We start from the raw sequence: 15321 nt of genomic DNA, 5'->3' as shown, positions 1-15321 counted from the left end.
TATGGGCCGTGCTGGGCGGAGCCTCTAGAATAGAAAATATACGACTGAGAGAATTTATAGCAATGTTCTGCCCCTGTTTATTATCCTAAATATACGTTACAATACTTAAAAGGCATATTTACCCCAGGTAGGGGCCACCTTTTCTGGAAACAATTCCGGCCTACCTATATTTTCATCATTCTTCCCCATTAGTAACATTGGCACCTAGCATCATGGTTACCGGCCAGGTGGCACCCAAACCCCAGGTAGGGATTTACTGTATCAGTCTCTGGCTTAATGGGGTTGCTCCCCTTTGTACAACAGTAACTAATCTAACAGTTCACATTAATAGAACAAAATGTGCAGTTGAAGAGATATTATCCCTCTGCTGATCCTCCACTCCTGCATAGACCCTGTGCTGGGTGGGGGGGGGGGGGGGTCAGTGACCCCTATAAACACTACAGTTGCTTTATTACTTTCTTATATGATGTCACACACAGTACTGGCAGCAGGCTTAACTCCTATTGGCTGTGTCTCCTGTCAGTCTGACACTGCTTCCTGTGCCTGTAACAGAGAGCTGCCAATCTAATATAACAGTATGTTAGATATGTGATATGTGTATATGAGTCTGTGTGCCTGTGCCATTGCAAGGGAGCAATTAACCAATGACCTTTTAGTTTATGCAACTGTGCACAAGCAACCAATGAATTGGTCCAATAGGAAAAAAGTAAGGGCAAAGCCTGGCAGTGATGATGTCAGCATACAGGAAATAGGCCCCTCCCATCCCTTCAGAAAACTGATCAGAGGGACAGAGGAGGGACTGATTTAATAGGTATAAAACAGACTGAGAGCATTGTTGGTGGGTTAATAACAACCCACTTATTAAGTGCTGGTAATGGGACACTGGAAATTATATCTATGAGTATATACAGGTTTATATTGCTGAAAAGCTTTTAATGGGAAACTTCTCCCCAACACCTTTATGTACATTATATAAATATATATATATATCTCCCACAGTTGCATTCCATTTACATGTCAGCAAATATCTTTGCCTGAAATCTCAACTACAAGGAATTCTGGGGAAACAATTTATTGTATAAAAAAACATGGTAAATTATGCAGCTTATTTTGCACTTTGCACAGTTTGAGGCACTGGCACCTTTCCACTAAAAATTTATTGAAATAAAGTTTTATATATTAATTAGAAAAAAATAACAGGAAGCTCAATAATAACTTCTTCTTTTCTAATAATAAAACATATGTGAGTATGTGCCGGCAGCAAACACCATGGCCGCCCTGGTACTGATGCCTTTACTCTGTAAGTACCATTCATTCCATTAGTCTCTTATCAGCTCAAGCGCTTCTGTACCCCAATATGTTCCTATAATGATATATTTATCCAGTATAAGGGATCCCACACAGATATGTACGGATAGAGCCGGAGCTACTGCACATAACTGGGAGCTGTGGGAACCTATTTATTGGGGTTCATATCACACTGAGGTGCCCCCTCCATTGTAGCCAGTGGCAGTAGGGGGGAACTGTATCTGCACTGGGGTACAGTGAGTGGGTTGTGGGATAATATGGGCAGAAAATAACTCAGCTGCCCCCGTGTGTATATTACTGATAAGAGAAGCCAGTAGACAGGGGGATGGGGCAGATATTTGGGGGGACTGGGGGTCAGTGAGAGAGAGAGAAGGACAAGGAGTGAGTGAGTTTATGAATAGTTCCCATGAACTGTATGTTTCCCTGCCATGTTTATGTGCTGTGGGGCAATGGGGAGAGAGGGGCAACCTTATCTCACAGGTACATAAGCCCAGAAACCTCTGCCTGAAGCACCAATCAGATGGGGTGTAAGGTGCTATTCCTGTGACTGAGGACCGACTGCCCCATTATACTCACACAGTACAACACACACACACACACACACAGTAGGGCAGCAGGGACACACAGATACAGTAGAGAGGAGACGGCTGCCATAATGTCAGTAGTTGGACAAGATACAGATGGAGCAAATTTTTTTCATGTAAATAACCCATATATTCCCCATATATCTCTCTATATCTGTACCTACAGTATATTCCCCCTGTATGAGCTCCGTACAGAATCCTGTCTGTCACACTCCGACTTCTGCAGAATGTACTTTATTTCCGTTCCAGGGAACTGAGCTCAGAGCCCGTGGGCCCCACGTTTGCTTTATTGCACAAACCTCACACTTGCACAATGCGCCGACTATTTATAGGAATCACACAGTACAAGGCACGACGTTTGAAGAGACTGAATAGAAAACATTTTTCTTAAAAAATATGTTATGTACAGTTGTACGGTTATTTTTTCCTGGAAATATACAAATGTGCATTTACAGTACAAAAATTGCCTGTAGGCAACATCAATATAAAGCTTTAATCATTTCTAAGACCTTTAGTGCCAGGACCCAATGTAAGCAGAGATTGAGTTGTTAGCAGTATATTGTAAAAATAATTTTTAATTTGCTGCAGTTTTATTTCATGAATATGTAACCCTTTCTTGTATGTATGTATGTATATTTTTATTTATAAAGTGCTACTTATGTACGCAGCGCTGTACAGTAGAATTCATTAATACAAACAGGGGGTTATTAAGATAATAATAGATAAATACACAGTATAACAATAAATACAGATAAATACAAGATAAATACAGTTGCATTAAGTTAAGAGTCAAAGACACAAGAGGATGGAGGTCCCTGCCCCGTAGAGCTTACAATCTATATGGGAGGGTAAGAGTCAAAGACACAAGAGGATGGAGGTCCCTGCCCCGTAGAGCTTACAATCTATATGGGAGGGTAAGAGTCAAAGACACAAGAGGATGGGGGTCCCTGCCCTGTAGAGCTTACAATCTATATGGGAGGGGTAACTAACAGACACAAATAGGCAAATATAAGTGCTGTAGGTCACAGTGGGTGACACTACAATATAAGTGCCAGTTCCCAGATCAGGTGCTGGGTGAGTGCTCCAATAGGGAGTCTTTTAGTTAAGTTTTTAAAAGACTGGGGGAGGATTCTCTCCGGAGGAAATCAGGGAGGGCATTCCCAATGTGAGGGGCAGCAGGGCAGAAAGGGTAAAGGCGGGAAACAGCAGTAGCAGTGGGGGGCGCAACCAAACGATTGCTCTGCGAGGAACGAAGGAGTCGGCCAGGAACGTACGGAGACACAAGGGAAGAGATGTAGTGAGGAGCAGAGGGGTCGGCCAGGAACGTTCGGAGACACAAGGGAAGAGATGTAGTGAGGAGCAGAGGAGTCGGCCAGGAACGTACGGAGACACCAGGGAAGAGATGTAGTGAGGAGCAGAGGGGTCGGCCAGGAACGTACGGAGACACAAGGGAAGAGATGTAGTGAGGAGCAGAGGAGTTGGCCAGGAACGTACGGAGACACCAGGGAAGAGATGTAGTGAGGAGCAGAGGAGTCAGCCAGGAACGTACGGAGACACCAGGGAAGAGATGTAGTGAGGAGCAGAGGAGTCAGCTAGGAACGTACGGAGACACCAGGGAAGAGATGTAGTGAGGAGCAGAGGGGTCGGCCAGGAACGTACGGAGACACCAGGGAAGAGATGTAGTGAGGAGCAGAGGGGTCGGCCAGGAACGTACGGAGACACAAGGGAAGAGATATAGTGAGGAGCAGAGGAGTCAGCTAGGAACGTACGGAGACACCAGGGAAGAGATGTAGTGAGGAGCAGAGGGGTCGGCCAGGAACGTACGGAGACACCAGGGAAGAGATGTAGTGAGGAGCAGAGGGGTCGGCCAGGAACGTACGGAGACACAAGGGAAGAGATGTAGTGAGGAGCAGAGGAGTTGGCCAGGAACGTACGGAGACACCAGGGAAGAGATGTAGTGAGGAGCAGAGGAGTCGGCCAGGAACGTACGGAGACACCAGGGAAGAGATGTAGTGAGGAGCAGAGGAGTCAGCTAGGAACGTACGGAGACACCAGGGAAGAGATGTAGTGAGGAGCAGAGGGGTCGGCCAGGAACGTACGGAGACACCAGGGAAGAGATGTAGTGAGGAGCAGAGGGGTCGGCCAGGAACGTACGGAGACACAAGGGAAGAGATATAGTGAGGAGCAGAGGAGTCAGCTAGGAACGTACGGAGACACCAGGGAAGAGATGTAGTGAGGAGCAGAGGGGTCGGCCAGGAACGTACGGAGACACCAGGGAAGAGATGTAGTGAGGAGCAGAGGGGTCGGCCAGGAACGTACGGAGACACAAGGGAAGAGATGTAGTGAGGAGCAGAGGAGTTGGCCAGGAACGTACGGAGACACAAGGGAAGAGATGTAGTGAGGAGCAGAGGGGTCGGCCAGGAACGTACGGAGACACAAGGGAAGAGATGTAGTGAGGAGCAGAGGGGGGGAAGGTTAAGAGAAGAAGTTTGTAGGATATTCTTTGTTTGATAGGAAGCCACGATAAGGACTTTTGCAGGGGAAGGGACTGAACTCTCCTGGATGAGAGGAGGAGAATTCTGGCAGCAGTGTTTAATATAGACTGTAGGGGGGAGAGATTGAAGTTAGGGAGGCCGGTTGGCACATTCACTTAATATTGCGCTTTATGTCAGGAGATATGTTTTCTCAAGGTGATATTGATACTAGGAACTGGGAACAGCGCAGTGCCTCCACCTAGTGGACACTGAGGAACACACCTCTAGGGGATTTCCACCAGGAAATAATCACACACAGCTTTTGCAGAAATGTTAAACTTTATATAACTGTTGGAGTTGGAAGTTAACAACTTTATGTATAACTGCTTATCCTGCTCTGAGGAACCGATGTAGTTTATCCACAGCTGGCACAGACAGTCTCTATAGATGCTCAGTCCCCACTTGGATTCGGATAAACCACAACCCTTAGGTTAGTTCAGTCCCTTCCCATACCTCCCAACATTTGAAAAATAAAAAGAGGGACAAAAAGATTTTGTGCGCGTAGCGCGGCAAATTTTTGGCCACACCCACTTTTATAGCCATGCCCTAATTGCCACACCCCATTTTTTCCAAAAAATATTCCTTTAATATAGTTCAAATGGTGGGATCAGATGCAAAATGTGTTATACCTTCATACTGTACTACCTAAGGAAATACTATGTACCAGTTTTACCCCCCCACAGTGCCCCCAATTGACCCCATATCAGTGCCCCCAATTGCCCCACAGACAGTAGCCCCCATACACAGTGCCCCCATATAAAGTGCCCCCAATTGCCCCTATAGAAAGTAGCCCCCATACACAGTGCCCCCAATTGCCCCCGTTGACAGTACCCCCCATACACAGTGCCCCCAATTGCCCCCGTTGACAGTAGCCCCCATAGACAGAGCCCCCAATTGCCCCTGTTGACAGTAGCCCCCATAGACAGAGCCCCCAATTGCCCCCATTGACAGTAGCCCCCATACACAGAGCCTGCAAATTGCCCCCGTTGACAGTAGCCCCCATACACAGTGCCCCCAATTGCCCCCCTTGACAGTAGCCCCCATACACAGAGCCCCCAATTGCCCCCATTGACAGTAGCCCCATACACAGTGCCCCCAATTGCCCCGTTGACAGTACCCCCCATACACAGTGCCCCCAATTGCCCCCGTTGACAGTAGCCCCCATAGACAGAGCCCCCAATTGCCCCTGTTGACAGTAGCCCCCATACACAGTGCCCCCATAGACAGAGCCCCCAATTGCCCCCATTGACAGTAGCCCCCATACACAGAGCCCCCAATTGCCCCCGTTGACAGTAGCCCCATACACAGTGCCCCCAATTGCCCCCGTTGGCAGTAGCCCCCATACACAGAGCCCCCAATTGCCCCGTTGACAGTAGCCCCCATACACAGAGCCCCCAATTGCCCCCGTTGACAGTAGCCCCCATACACAGAGCCCCCAATTGCCCCCATTGACAGTAGCCCCCATACACAGAGCCCCCAATTGCCCCCATTGACAATAGCCCCCATACACAGAGCCCCCAATTGCCCCCGTTGACAGTAGCCCCCATACACAGAGCCCCCAATTGCCCCCGTTGACAGTAGCCCCTATACACAGAGCCCCCAACTGCCCCCCATTGACAGTAGCCCCAGTTGACAGTAGCCCCCGTTGACAGTAGCCCCCGTTGAGAGTAGCCCCCGTTGAGAGTAGCCCCCTTTTACTGACCACCACCGCCGCCGTTCCGGCTCTGCTTCTTCCGAGGCAGTGACAGGCCCTTTTATAAGGTTGCGCCCGGTGCGTACATGTGACGTCAGGCGCAACCTTATAAAAGGGCCTGTCGCAGCCAAAAATGAAGCAGAGCCGCACAAGAACGAGTCAGCGCATCCCGCTGTCCCGGAAATGCGGGACATTCCTTAAACTATCCAGGACAGCAGGATGCGCTATTAAATCCGGGACAGTCCCGCAAAAAGCGGGACGGTTGGGGGGTATGCCTTCCCCAAGAGCTCTTTTTTCCCCCCAGGTAGCACTACCTGCCCCAGAGTACCTTCCCTTTATAAAGGTGGCTGCTCCCATGTAGCAGGCAAATGAGCAATACCTGCCCTCACCACCAGGGGACACACACAAGAGATACCACAGAGGACTTTTACTCCCTGGCAGCCCAGCAGACTTTTATCCTTTTCAGTCTGAACACACACTTTTACTGACTGCTCACTCTGGGTCTCTCTCTCTGAACTGGCAAACAACAGCAGGGGCTCCGTTTATAAACTGCTGGGCCCGCCCCTAGATTTTTGGCTCCAAAGCTTAGGCACACCTCTCCCAGACATGCACTGGGGCAGCCAGCCAACCGGATCCCTCCCCAGGCTGTAGCTAGCCTGGAGGAGATCACAGACTGAGAAACAGGGGACAGGAAAAGAATACTAACGCATGATTCAGAAACACTTAGGCGCGCAAAATATCGCATTAGTCTGTGCGAAAATTAACACCTACTTCAGGCAGGCGGTAATTATAGAAAAGTACAGTTAATGAGCTTTTGGCAACACAATATGGACTTTGCAGTGGGATTTATTCAAGTCTGTGTTGGCCCCAGAGTGATGCAGCCGCCAGTTTGCCGCATATAGTGAAGTCCACATTGCGATAAATGTGTAGTTCTATGACTAAAGGTGGCCATACACGGGCAGATCCGCTCGCTTGGCGATGTCGCCAAGCGCGCGGATCTTCACCCGATATCCCCACCTACGGGTGGCAATATCGGGGAGGCATGTAGGTGAATTCGATCGTTTGGCCCTGGGGCACACGGCAATGGGACAGTCGGTTCGGGGACCGCATCAACGAGCCAATGCGGTCCCCGATCTGACGGGATTTTCTAACCTGGCCGACCGATATCTGCCCAATTTCAGGCTAGATATCGGTCGGCCAGTCCGATCGTTTCTGCCCCTACACGGGCCAATAAGCTGCCGAGTCGGTCCAAGGGACCGATATCGGCAGCTTCTATTGGCCCGTGTATGGGGACCTTAAAGGGACAGTAACACCAAAAAATGAAAGTGTATAAAAGTAATTACTATATAATGTAATGCTGCCCTGCACTGGTACAACTGGTGTGTTTTCCTTAGAAAGACAACTATAGTTTATATAAGTAAAGCTTTTGTGTAGCCACGGGGGCAGCCATTTACAGGAGAAAAGGCACAGGTTACTTAGCAGATAACAGATAAAACCCCATTAAATTCTACAAAGCTTATCTGTTATCTGCGATGTGCCTGTGCCTTTTCTCCTTTTTCCCAGCTTCAATGGCTGCCCCCGTGTTGACATAGCAGCTCATTTATATAAACTATAGTAGCGTTTCTGTTGCAAACTTACCAGTTTTACCAGTGCAGGGCAACTGTACGTTATATTTTAATTACTTGAAAACACTTTCATTTTTTGGTGTTACTGTTCCTTTAAGACTATGATTTATATCTTTTTTTTATGAATGTATATATTATGTTCCAATTGTTTGCGCAAAGAGTTACACATGCAGGGAGTGTGGGTGGATATAATGGATTGTTTATAGCCGTTGCCAAGGTATCATCTATCGTGTCACTTCCTGTATTCGACTACTTAATGGGAGAATTGCACCTGCATTACTGTTTGTTTGAACTTAATAAAGGCACATGGCTTGCCCGAAATCTCACTACATATAAGATGTTTTTATTATTATGAACTGAATATACCTTTTTGCACTTTTTTGTGCCGCCTTTTCTTGTTTATATATATATATATATATTACAATGCATAACAATTTTCAGCAGTCTTTCTGTTTGTATTTACAGTTATTTGCACGGACACTGCAGGTAAGGCCTGTTACTGTCAGTACTGTCAACTGTAGGAACCGCAAACACACAAGAATATAAGGAGTCATTTATGTCTGGGAAGGCAGTGTGTAAAGGGTATAAAACAGATTTAACCCTTTATTTTTGCACTCCGTAGTCTGTCTTACTCCAAATATTAAGTTGCCCAGGTCTCTGCCCTGCCTGTGGCTGTCCCCATTACTGCAGCTCTGCCCGTCCCCTAACTTGTACATCAATCAGACATGAAAATTAGGTGTCAGGGCATTCCCTCTGTGCCCGAGTACTAACCGACAGGCTCTTGCACTTCTGCCTGAGGGAACAGTAAGTACCCCCCTCCCCATAAGCACAGGCAGTGCCCTGACTGCAATGGAACTGAATAAGTATAAAAAAACGTAGCTATTTAAATGCCAGCTGTGTAACTATAGAGGAAGCAGACCTCATGGTCTAGCATAGCAACAGGACGGCTCAGACAGCAGGATCAATTACACAAAAAACCCCTTCCCTAGTTACTGTATATCTTTAAAATGTGGGCCCTGCTACAGCGCACACAAGTGGAGGGGATAAGAGGGAGTGTGTGCAGGATTGCTGTCTGTGCTGGGCCCTTCCAAAGATTATTGTGATCTAGATGGTGCCCATAACAGGTTCCTATAAATAAATGTATTTGTGTGTGTGTCTGTAGGAGCTGCTGTGAGACCTGTGATTTCCCTCTCCCCAAACTGGACCCCAATATTCCCAGGGGAGTCTGTAACTCTGAGCTGTAATGTGGCTCCTACTGCCCAAGGGAACCTGGGATATTCCTGGTACAGGGATGGATACTGGATACGTGGGGATGAGCAGAGCCTTACAGGAGTGACAGACAGGGGGGATTACCAGTGCCAGGCCGGTGCCAGTGAGAGAAGTGACAATTTCAGATTGGATGTAAGTTCTGGTGAGTTAATCAGATCTCAACTCTTAGATCTTTCCTGTAACCAATCTTTCCAATAAGGGACACATGGGAAACATAACCCACCCACCATCTGCACTTCCTCCTTGCAGCCATGATGGGGGAGATGTGCTGGTGAGTGAAGTTGGCAGAGCCAGCAGACTGGGTAGGCAGAGGCCATGGGGCACACAAGGGCCAGGGCTCACTGGGTTTTTTCCTGGTGCCCTGTCGGCCCAGTCTGACCCTGGATACAGTGGTACCGAGCACCTTCTTTTCAGAGACCCTATAAATGAATATTTTTATGTTGCCCAGTAGGTCACAAGGAGCCCTAAATATCCCATTTGTACAGCACCCACATTGCTAATAAACTGTACTACGGCAGCCAAACCTTTACAGCTTATATCAGTATAGACATGTTTGTCCTCAAAAGAGCACATATCTGCATTGGCAGAAGAAAGGGATATGGAAGAGCCCATTGTGGTCCAGAAGACACAGATAGATCCATGGAATCTGAAATAAATGTTGTAAAGAATATATTTCAATAGTCCCATACACAAACCAACCTGGGTTGGAGTATACAGCCCTGAGGCACAGTAGTTTGGTGCTGCCCTGTATGCCTGCCCCATGGGGTACAGAGGTATAAAGACTAGATACATCAAGACTGGCCAATAGCACTTCCCATTTAATGGAACCTATTGCAGGCAATTTGAGTAAAAAATCTTGAGAATCTCTTAGATAAGATCTACTAGCCGTCACTTAAATGTTATATATATATAATTTTGGTATTTCGACAAAAAGGTCCAATTTACCCTAGCAACCAGGAAGCAGTTTGGATGAAAGACGTAAGATGAATAAGAAGCCCTTAATGAACTAAGTAACATTAAAAAAAATATGATCTACCATCTGGATTTATTTGGTTGCAAAGTTAAAGAACAAGTCAACCCAAAATATAATTTTTTGCCTAATAAAAGAAAAGATAATTCTAAGCTACTTACATTCATTACAAATTTAAAAAAAATTTTGACTTGTAACACAAGGCAGCAGCCTGACAGACCTGACTCGCTGGGGGAGACTGACCCCTGAAACACTGTAACACAAGGCAGCAGCCTGACAGACCTGACTCACTGGGGGAGACCGACCCCTGAAACAATGTAACACAGGGCAGCAGCCTGACAGACCTGACTCGCTGGGGGAGACTGACCCCTGAAACACTGTAACACAAGGCAGCAGCCTGACAGACCTGACTCGCTGGGGGAAACTGACCCCTGAAACACTGTAACACAAGGCAGCAGCCTGACAGACCTGACTCGCTGGGGGAGACTGACCCCTGAAACAGTGTAACACAAGGCAGCAGCCTGACAGACCTGACTCACTGGGGGAAACTGACCCCTGAAACACTGTAACACAAGGCAGCAGCCTGACAGACCTGACTCGCTGGGGGAGACCGACCCCTGAAACACTGTAACACAAAGGCAGCAGCCTGACAGACCTGACTCGCTGGGGGAGACCGACCCCTGAAACACTGTAACACAAAGGCAGCAGCCTGACAGACCTGACTCGCTGGGGGAGACCGACCCCTGAAACACTGTAACACAAAGGCAGCAGCCTGACAGACCTGACTCACTGGGGGAGACTGACCCCTGAAACACTGTAACACAAGGCAGCAGCCTGACAGACCTGACTCACTGGGGGAGACTGACCCCTGAAACAGTGTAACACAAGGCAGCAGCCTGACAGACCTGACTCACTGGGGGAGACTGACCCCTGAAACAGTGTAACACAAGGCAGCAGCCTGACAGACCTGACTCACTGGGGGAGACTGACCCCTGAAACACTGTAACACAAGGCAGCAGCCTGACAGACCTGACTCACTGGGGGAAACTGACCCCTGAAACAGTGTAACACAAGGCAGCAGCCTGACAGACCTGACTCACTGGGGGAAACTGACCCCTGAAACAGTGTAACACAAGGCAGCAGCCTGACAGACCTGACTCACTGGGGAGACTGACCCCTGAAACAATGTAACACAAGGCAGCAGCCTGACAGACCTGACTCGCTGGGGGAGACTGATCCCTGAAACACTGTAACACAAGGCAGCAGCCTGACAGACCTGACTCGCTGGGGGAGACTGACCCCTGAAACACTGTAACACAAGGCAGCAGCCTGACAGACCTGACTCACTGGGGGAGACTGACCCCTGAAACAGTGTAACACAAGGCAGCAGCCTGACAGACCTGACTCACTGGGGGAGACTGACCCCTGAAACAGTGTAACACAAGGCAGCAGCCTGACAGACCTGACTCGCTGGGGGAGACTGACCCCTGAAACAGTGTAACACAAGGCAGCAGCCTGACAGACCTGACTCGCTGGGGGAGACTGACCCCTGAAACAGTGTAACACAAGGCAGCAGCCTGACAGACCTGACTCACTGGGGGAGACTGACCCCTGAAACAGTGTAACACAAGGCAGCAGCCTGACAGACCTGACTCACTGGGGGAGACTGACCCCTGAAACAGTGTAACACAAGGCAGCAGCCTGACAGACCTGACTCACTGGGGGAGACTGACCCCTGAAACAGTGTAACACAAGGCAGCAGCCTGACAGACCTGACTCGCTGGGGGAGACTGACCCCTGAAACAGTGTAACACAAGGCAGCAGCCTGACAGACCTGACTCACTGGGGGAGACTGACCCCTGAAACAATGTAACACAAGGCAGCAGCCTGACAGACCTGACTCGCTGGGGGAGACTGACCCCTGAAACAATGTAACACAAGGCAACAGCCTGACAGACCTGACTCACTGGGGGAGACTGACCCCTGAAACAATGTAACACAGCCCTGACTCCTGAACCAACTAAAACAACCAGGAGTTCAGCAAATGCTGCTTTCAATAGCAATTACAGACACATAACTTTTATTTTCTTTTATTAGGCAATAATTATTTTTGAGGTTGACATGTCCTTTAAACTCACATCTGAAATGTCAAACTAACAAAGGCAGAATAGCAAAAAAATGGTTCTTGATAAATGAATTCTTATTGTCTGCTTCTTAATAAAACTGTAGTACTAAAGGCAACTTTTCCTTTACCATCCCCTTTACATCATTCAGTGTTATTTCTTTTATTTCAGGTTGGCTCATCCTGCAGGCGCCCCCTGCTGTTCATGAAGGGGACTCCCTGTCTCTCAGGTGTCACAGTCGGCCTGAATATAGGGCATGGAACCCAGTATTTTACAAGGACAATAAGCCCATTGGGTCCCCAGTCAGTGGCTCTGAGTTACACATAGGGAGAGTGGGTGTTACTGCGTCTGGTACATACAGGTGTGAAAAAAAAATGTGTTATTACTGCTACACAACTGTCACTACTCTCACAGCCGACCGTACCATTACAGTCACAGGTAAGAGCTGATGGGACACAATGGGGCACTGAGTGCAGTTGGACAGGAGTGAGGGACACAATGCACAACATGATCCCATTCATTCTGCTGATAGGGGGAAAATTCACAGAGTTTTCGGAAACACATCAAATCCACAAAGTCCCTTTTTTAATTTAAAGCAGAACTGAAGCCTAACAAAGAATTTGGCTGGAAATGCTACAGCTTATGGTTTTGCCTCTTTACCCGCCAAAAGCCCCAAAGCAACTGCTCCCAGAGCCTGTGATCCTTATTGGTACAGGGATGCGCTGCTGTCGCTTATCTGAGCTCAGGGAACATACAATAGCAAATACAGGTATGGGATCCATTATCAGGAATCCCTTATGCAGAAAATTATGCTTTATGGGAAGGCCATTTTCCATAGACTCCATTTTAAACAAATAATTAATATTATTACATAGTTACATAGTTAAGTTCGGTTGAAAAAAGACCAAAGTCCACCAAGTTCAACCGTTTCAAGTGAACCCCAGCACACACCTAAACCTATCCTGACCTATCTATACACTCACATATTGTGCATAAACTATTTATACCAACATCAATACAAATTGTAGATTTTAGTATCCCAATAGCCTTGAATATTATACCTGTTCAAGAAATCATCCAAGCCACTCTTCAAGGCATTAACAGAGTCTGCCATCACAACATCACAATCTGGTCCTGGATCTTTGTCTACCATTTCATGTTCATGTCTCTTTTGATTATCTTCCTGAGTGCCCATGCATCAGTAGTTAAATTACTAGAATTGTGTATATTAAAAAGGAAGCCTTTGTTAGCTGGTTCCTCAGCTGTGTGTCACGGCCAGGAAGACAATATACAATACAATTTACACTGACTGCTATCTGCACCCTATTTTATTATATTTTCCTATTTCTCTTAAGGCAGGAAACAGAGAGAGGGGCCTTTGTATGAATAGTTTAATAATTATTTAATGTGGTTTGTTCTAAAGTTTTTTATGTTACAGAGTTGTTCAGTCCCCCACAACTAAAAGTGAGTTCAGATCAGGTGACAGAAGGGGATCATATGACCATAACATGTGACACAGAGCTCCGCCCACACAGAGAGACTACAGAGCTGCAGTTTGCTTTCTACAGAAATGGGCACAATGTGCAGGGATTCAGTTTATCCAACCAATATGGAGTCCCCTCAGCTCAGCTGGAGGATTCTGGGAAATATACCTGTGAGGTACAAACTCCAACCGGCAGTGTGAGGAAGAGGAGCAGAGAGGCACATATCCACATACAGGGTGAGTAGACTATAATTGAAATGTATTTTTTCTTCTTTATTGAGTTAACTAAGTCCCCACACACACAGTACATCACTCTAGATTTTCATTACATCTTAGAAATACTTATACAATTGTAACCCTTTCTTGGCACACTCACTTCTTTGGGCTGTATATTTGCTTAAAACAGGAGATTTTTAGTTCTCTTTGCAATATGTGAAAGATACTGGGAACTGGGATTTTAGTGCAGTGCCTCCCCCTAGTGGACACTGAGAAACAAACATAAAGGGGATTTTTTTAGGAAAAATAATTAGCACACACTTTGCAGCAAGGATAACTTATCATGCCCTGAGGAATCCGTGCAGTCTATCCACTCCTGGCCCAGTCTCTGTAGGTGCCCCGTCCCAACTTGGATCCGGATAGACCCAAACCCTTTTATTCAGTTCAGTCCCTTCCCCAAGAGCTGTTAAGTCCCCCCAGGTAGCGCTACCTGCCCCAGAGTACCTTCCCCTTTGGAAAGGTGGCTGCTCCCATGTAGCAGGCAAGTGAGAAATACCTGCCCTTCCCACCAGGGGACACACATGGAGATTCCACAGAGGCCTCTGTAATCACCAGCAGCTCAGCAGGCTTCTCTCTTTGCAGTCTGAACTCACACAATTGGCACTGGCTACTCACTCTGGGTCTCTCTTCCAAAAGCTGTCAAACCAACAGGGGCTCCCTTTATAAACCGAATTTACTGATATAAACTGATTTCTGTCTCCAAACCTAGGCACACCTCTCTCCCAACAGTGCACTGGGGCATCCAGCCAATCGGGTTCCTCCCCAGTCTGTAGCCGGGCAGTCTCACAGACTGAGAAACAGGGGACAGAGTTCTCTGATCCCCTACATAATCCTTTTAATAAAATAGTAATAATTCCATAACCTGCATACAGAATCAGCGCCGGATTTCAAATCCTGCCACCCCTAGGCCTCCTCCCCCTGCGCATGCGCAATCAAATTCCCCCCCCCCCGGGCCGCGTCGCATAGACGCAAGAGCGCATGCGCAGGAATTTAACTCCCATACGGAGCAGTGGGGAGAAATCCCCATTGCTCCATATGGGAGCAAACCGTCAAAATTTCGTTGCTACGGGGCGGCATGCCGCCCCTAAATTTGTGCCGCCCTAGGCCCGGGCCTTTGTGGCCTCGCCACAAATCCGGGCCTGTACAGAATCAGACAACCAGTATTGTTACTAGGCAATAAATACTAAATGCAAGGGACTATCAGATCTAAGAAACAATTGCATCAGTTCTACTTATATATATACTGTATATACAGTATATAGTCTTTCATACAAGAACAAGCGGCACACAGTACGTTCAAGTGCAATATAAATTGAAACAGAGCTGGGGGGTATGGGGTTGCGGGTTTTGGGTGAAGGGGCGTCACACGTGCGCTGCGAGTGACGTCTCATGTACAACGAATTGGGCAGCCAAACCCTATTGCTCTGTGAGGCTCCAGTTTTATTGTCATTGTTAC

At 47.5% G+C, this 15321-nt stretch overlaps 1 protein-coding gene across 1 annotated transcript in view; it reads left to right on the top strand.

The window, feature by feature from the left end:
- Positions 1–15321, top strand: part of LOC100493956 (Fc receptor-like protein 5) — a 52818-nt gene that overhangs the window by 26493 nt on the left and 11004 nt on the right. The window contains exon 6 of the mRNA XM_018096518.2: positions 13545–13826. Within this exon, the coding sequence (XP_017952007.1) occupies positions 13545–13826 (282 nt within the window). The remainder of the gene's footprint in view (positions 1–13544; positions 13827–15321) is intronic.

The sequence above is a fragment of the Xenopus tropicalis genome, chromosome 8 (genome assembly GCF_000004195.4).
Source record: "Xenopus tropicalis strain Nigerian chromosome 8, UCB_Xtro_10.0, whole genome shotgun sequence".
NCBI lineage: Eukaryota > Metazoa > Chordata > Amphibia > Anura > Pipidae > Xenopus > Xenopus tropicalis.
The sequence above is the reverse complement of the archived record's forward strand: the minus strand, read 5'-3'. Positions and strand labels throughout refer to the sequence as shown.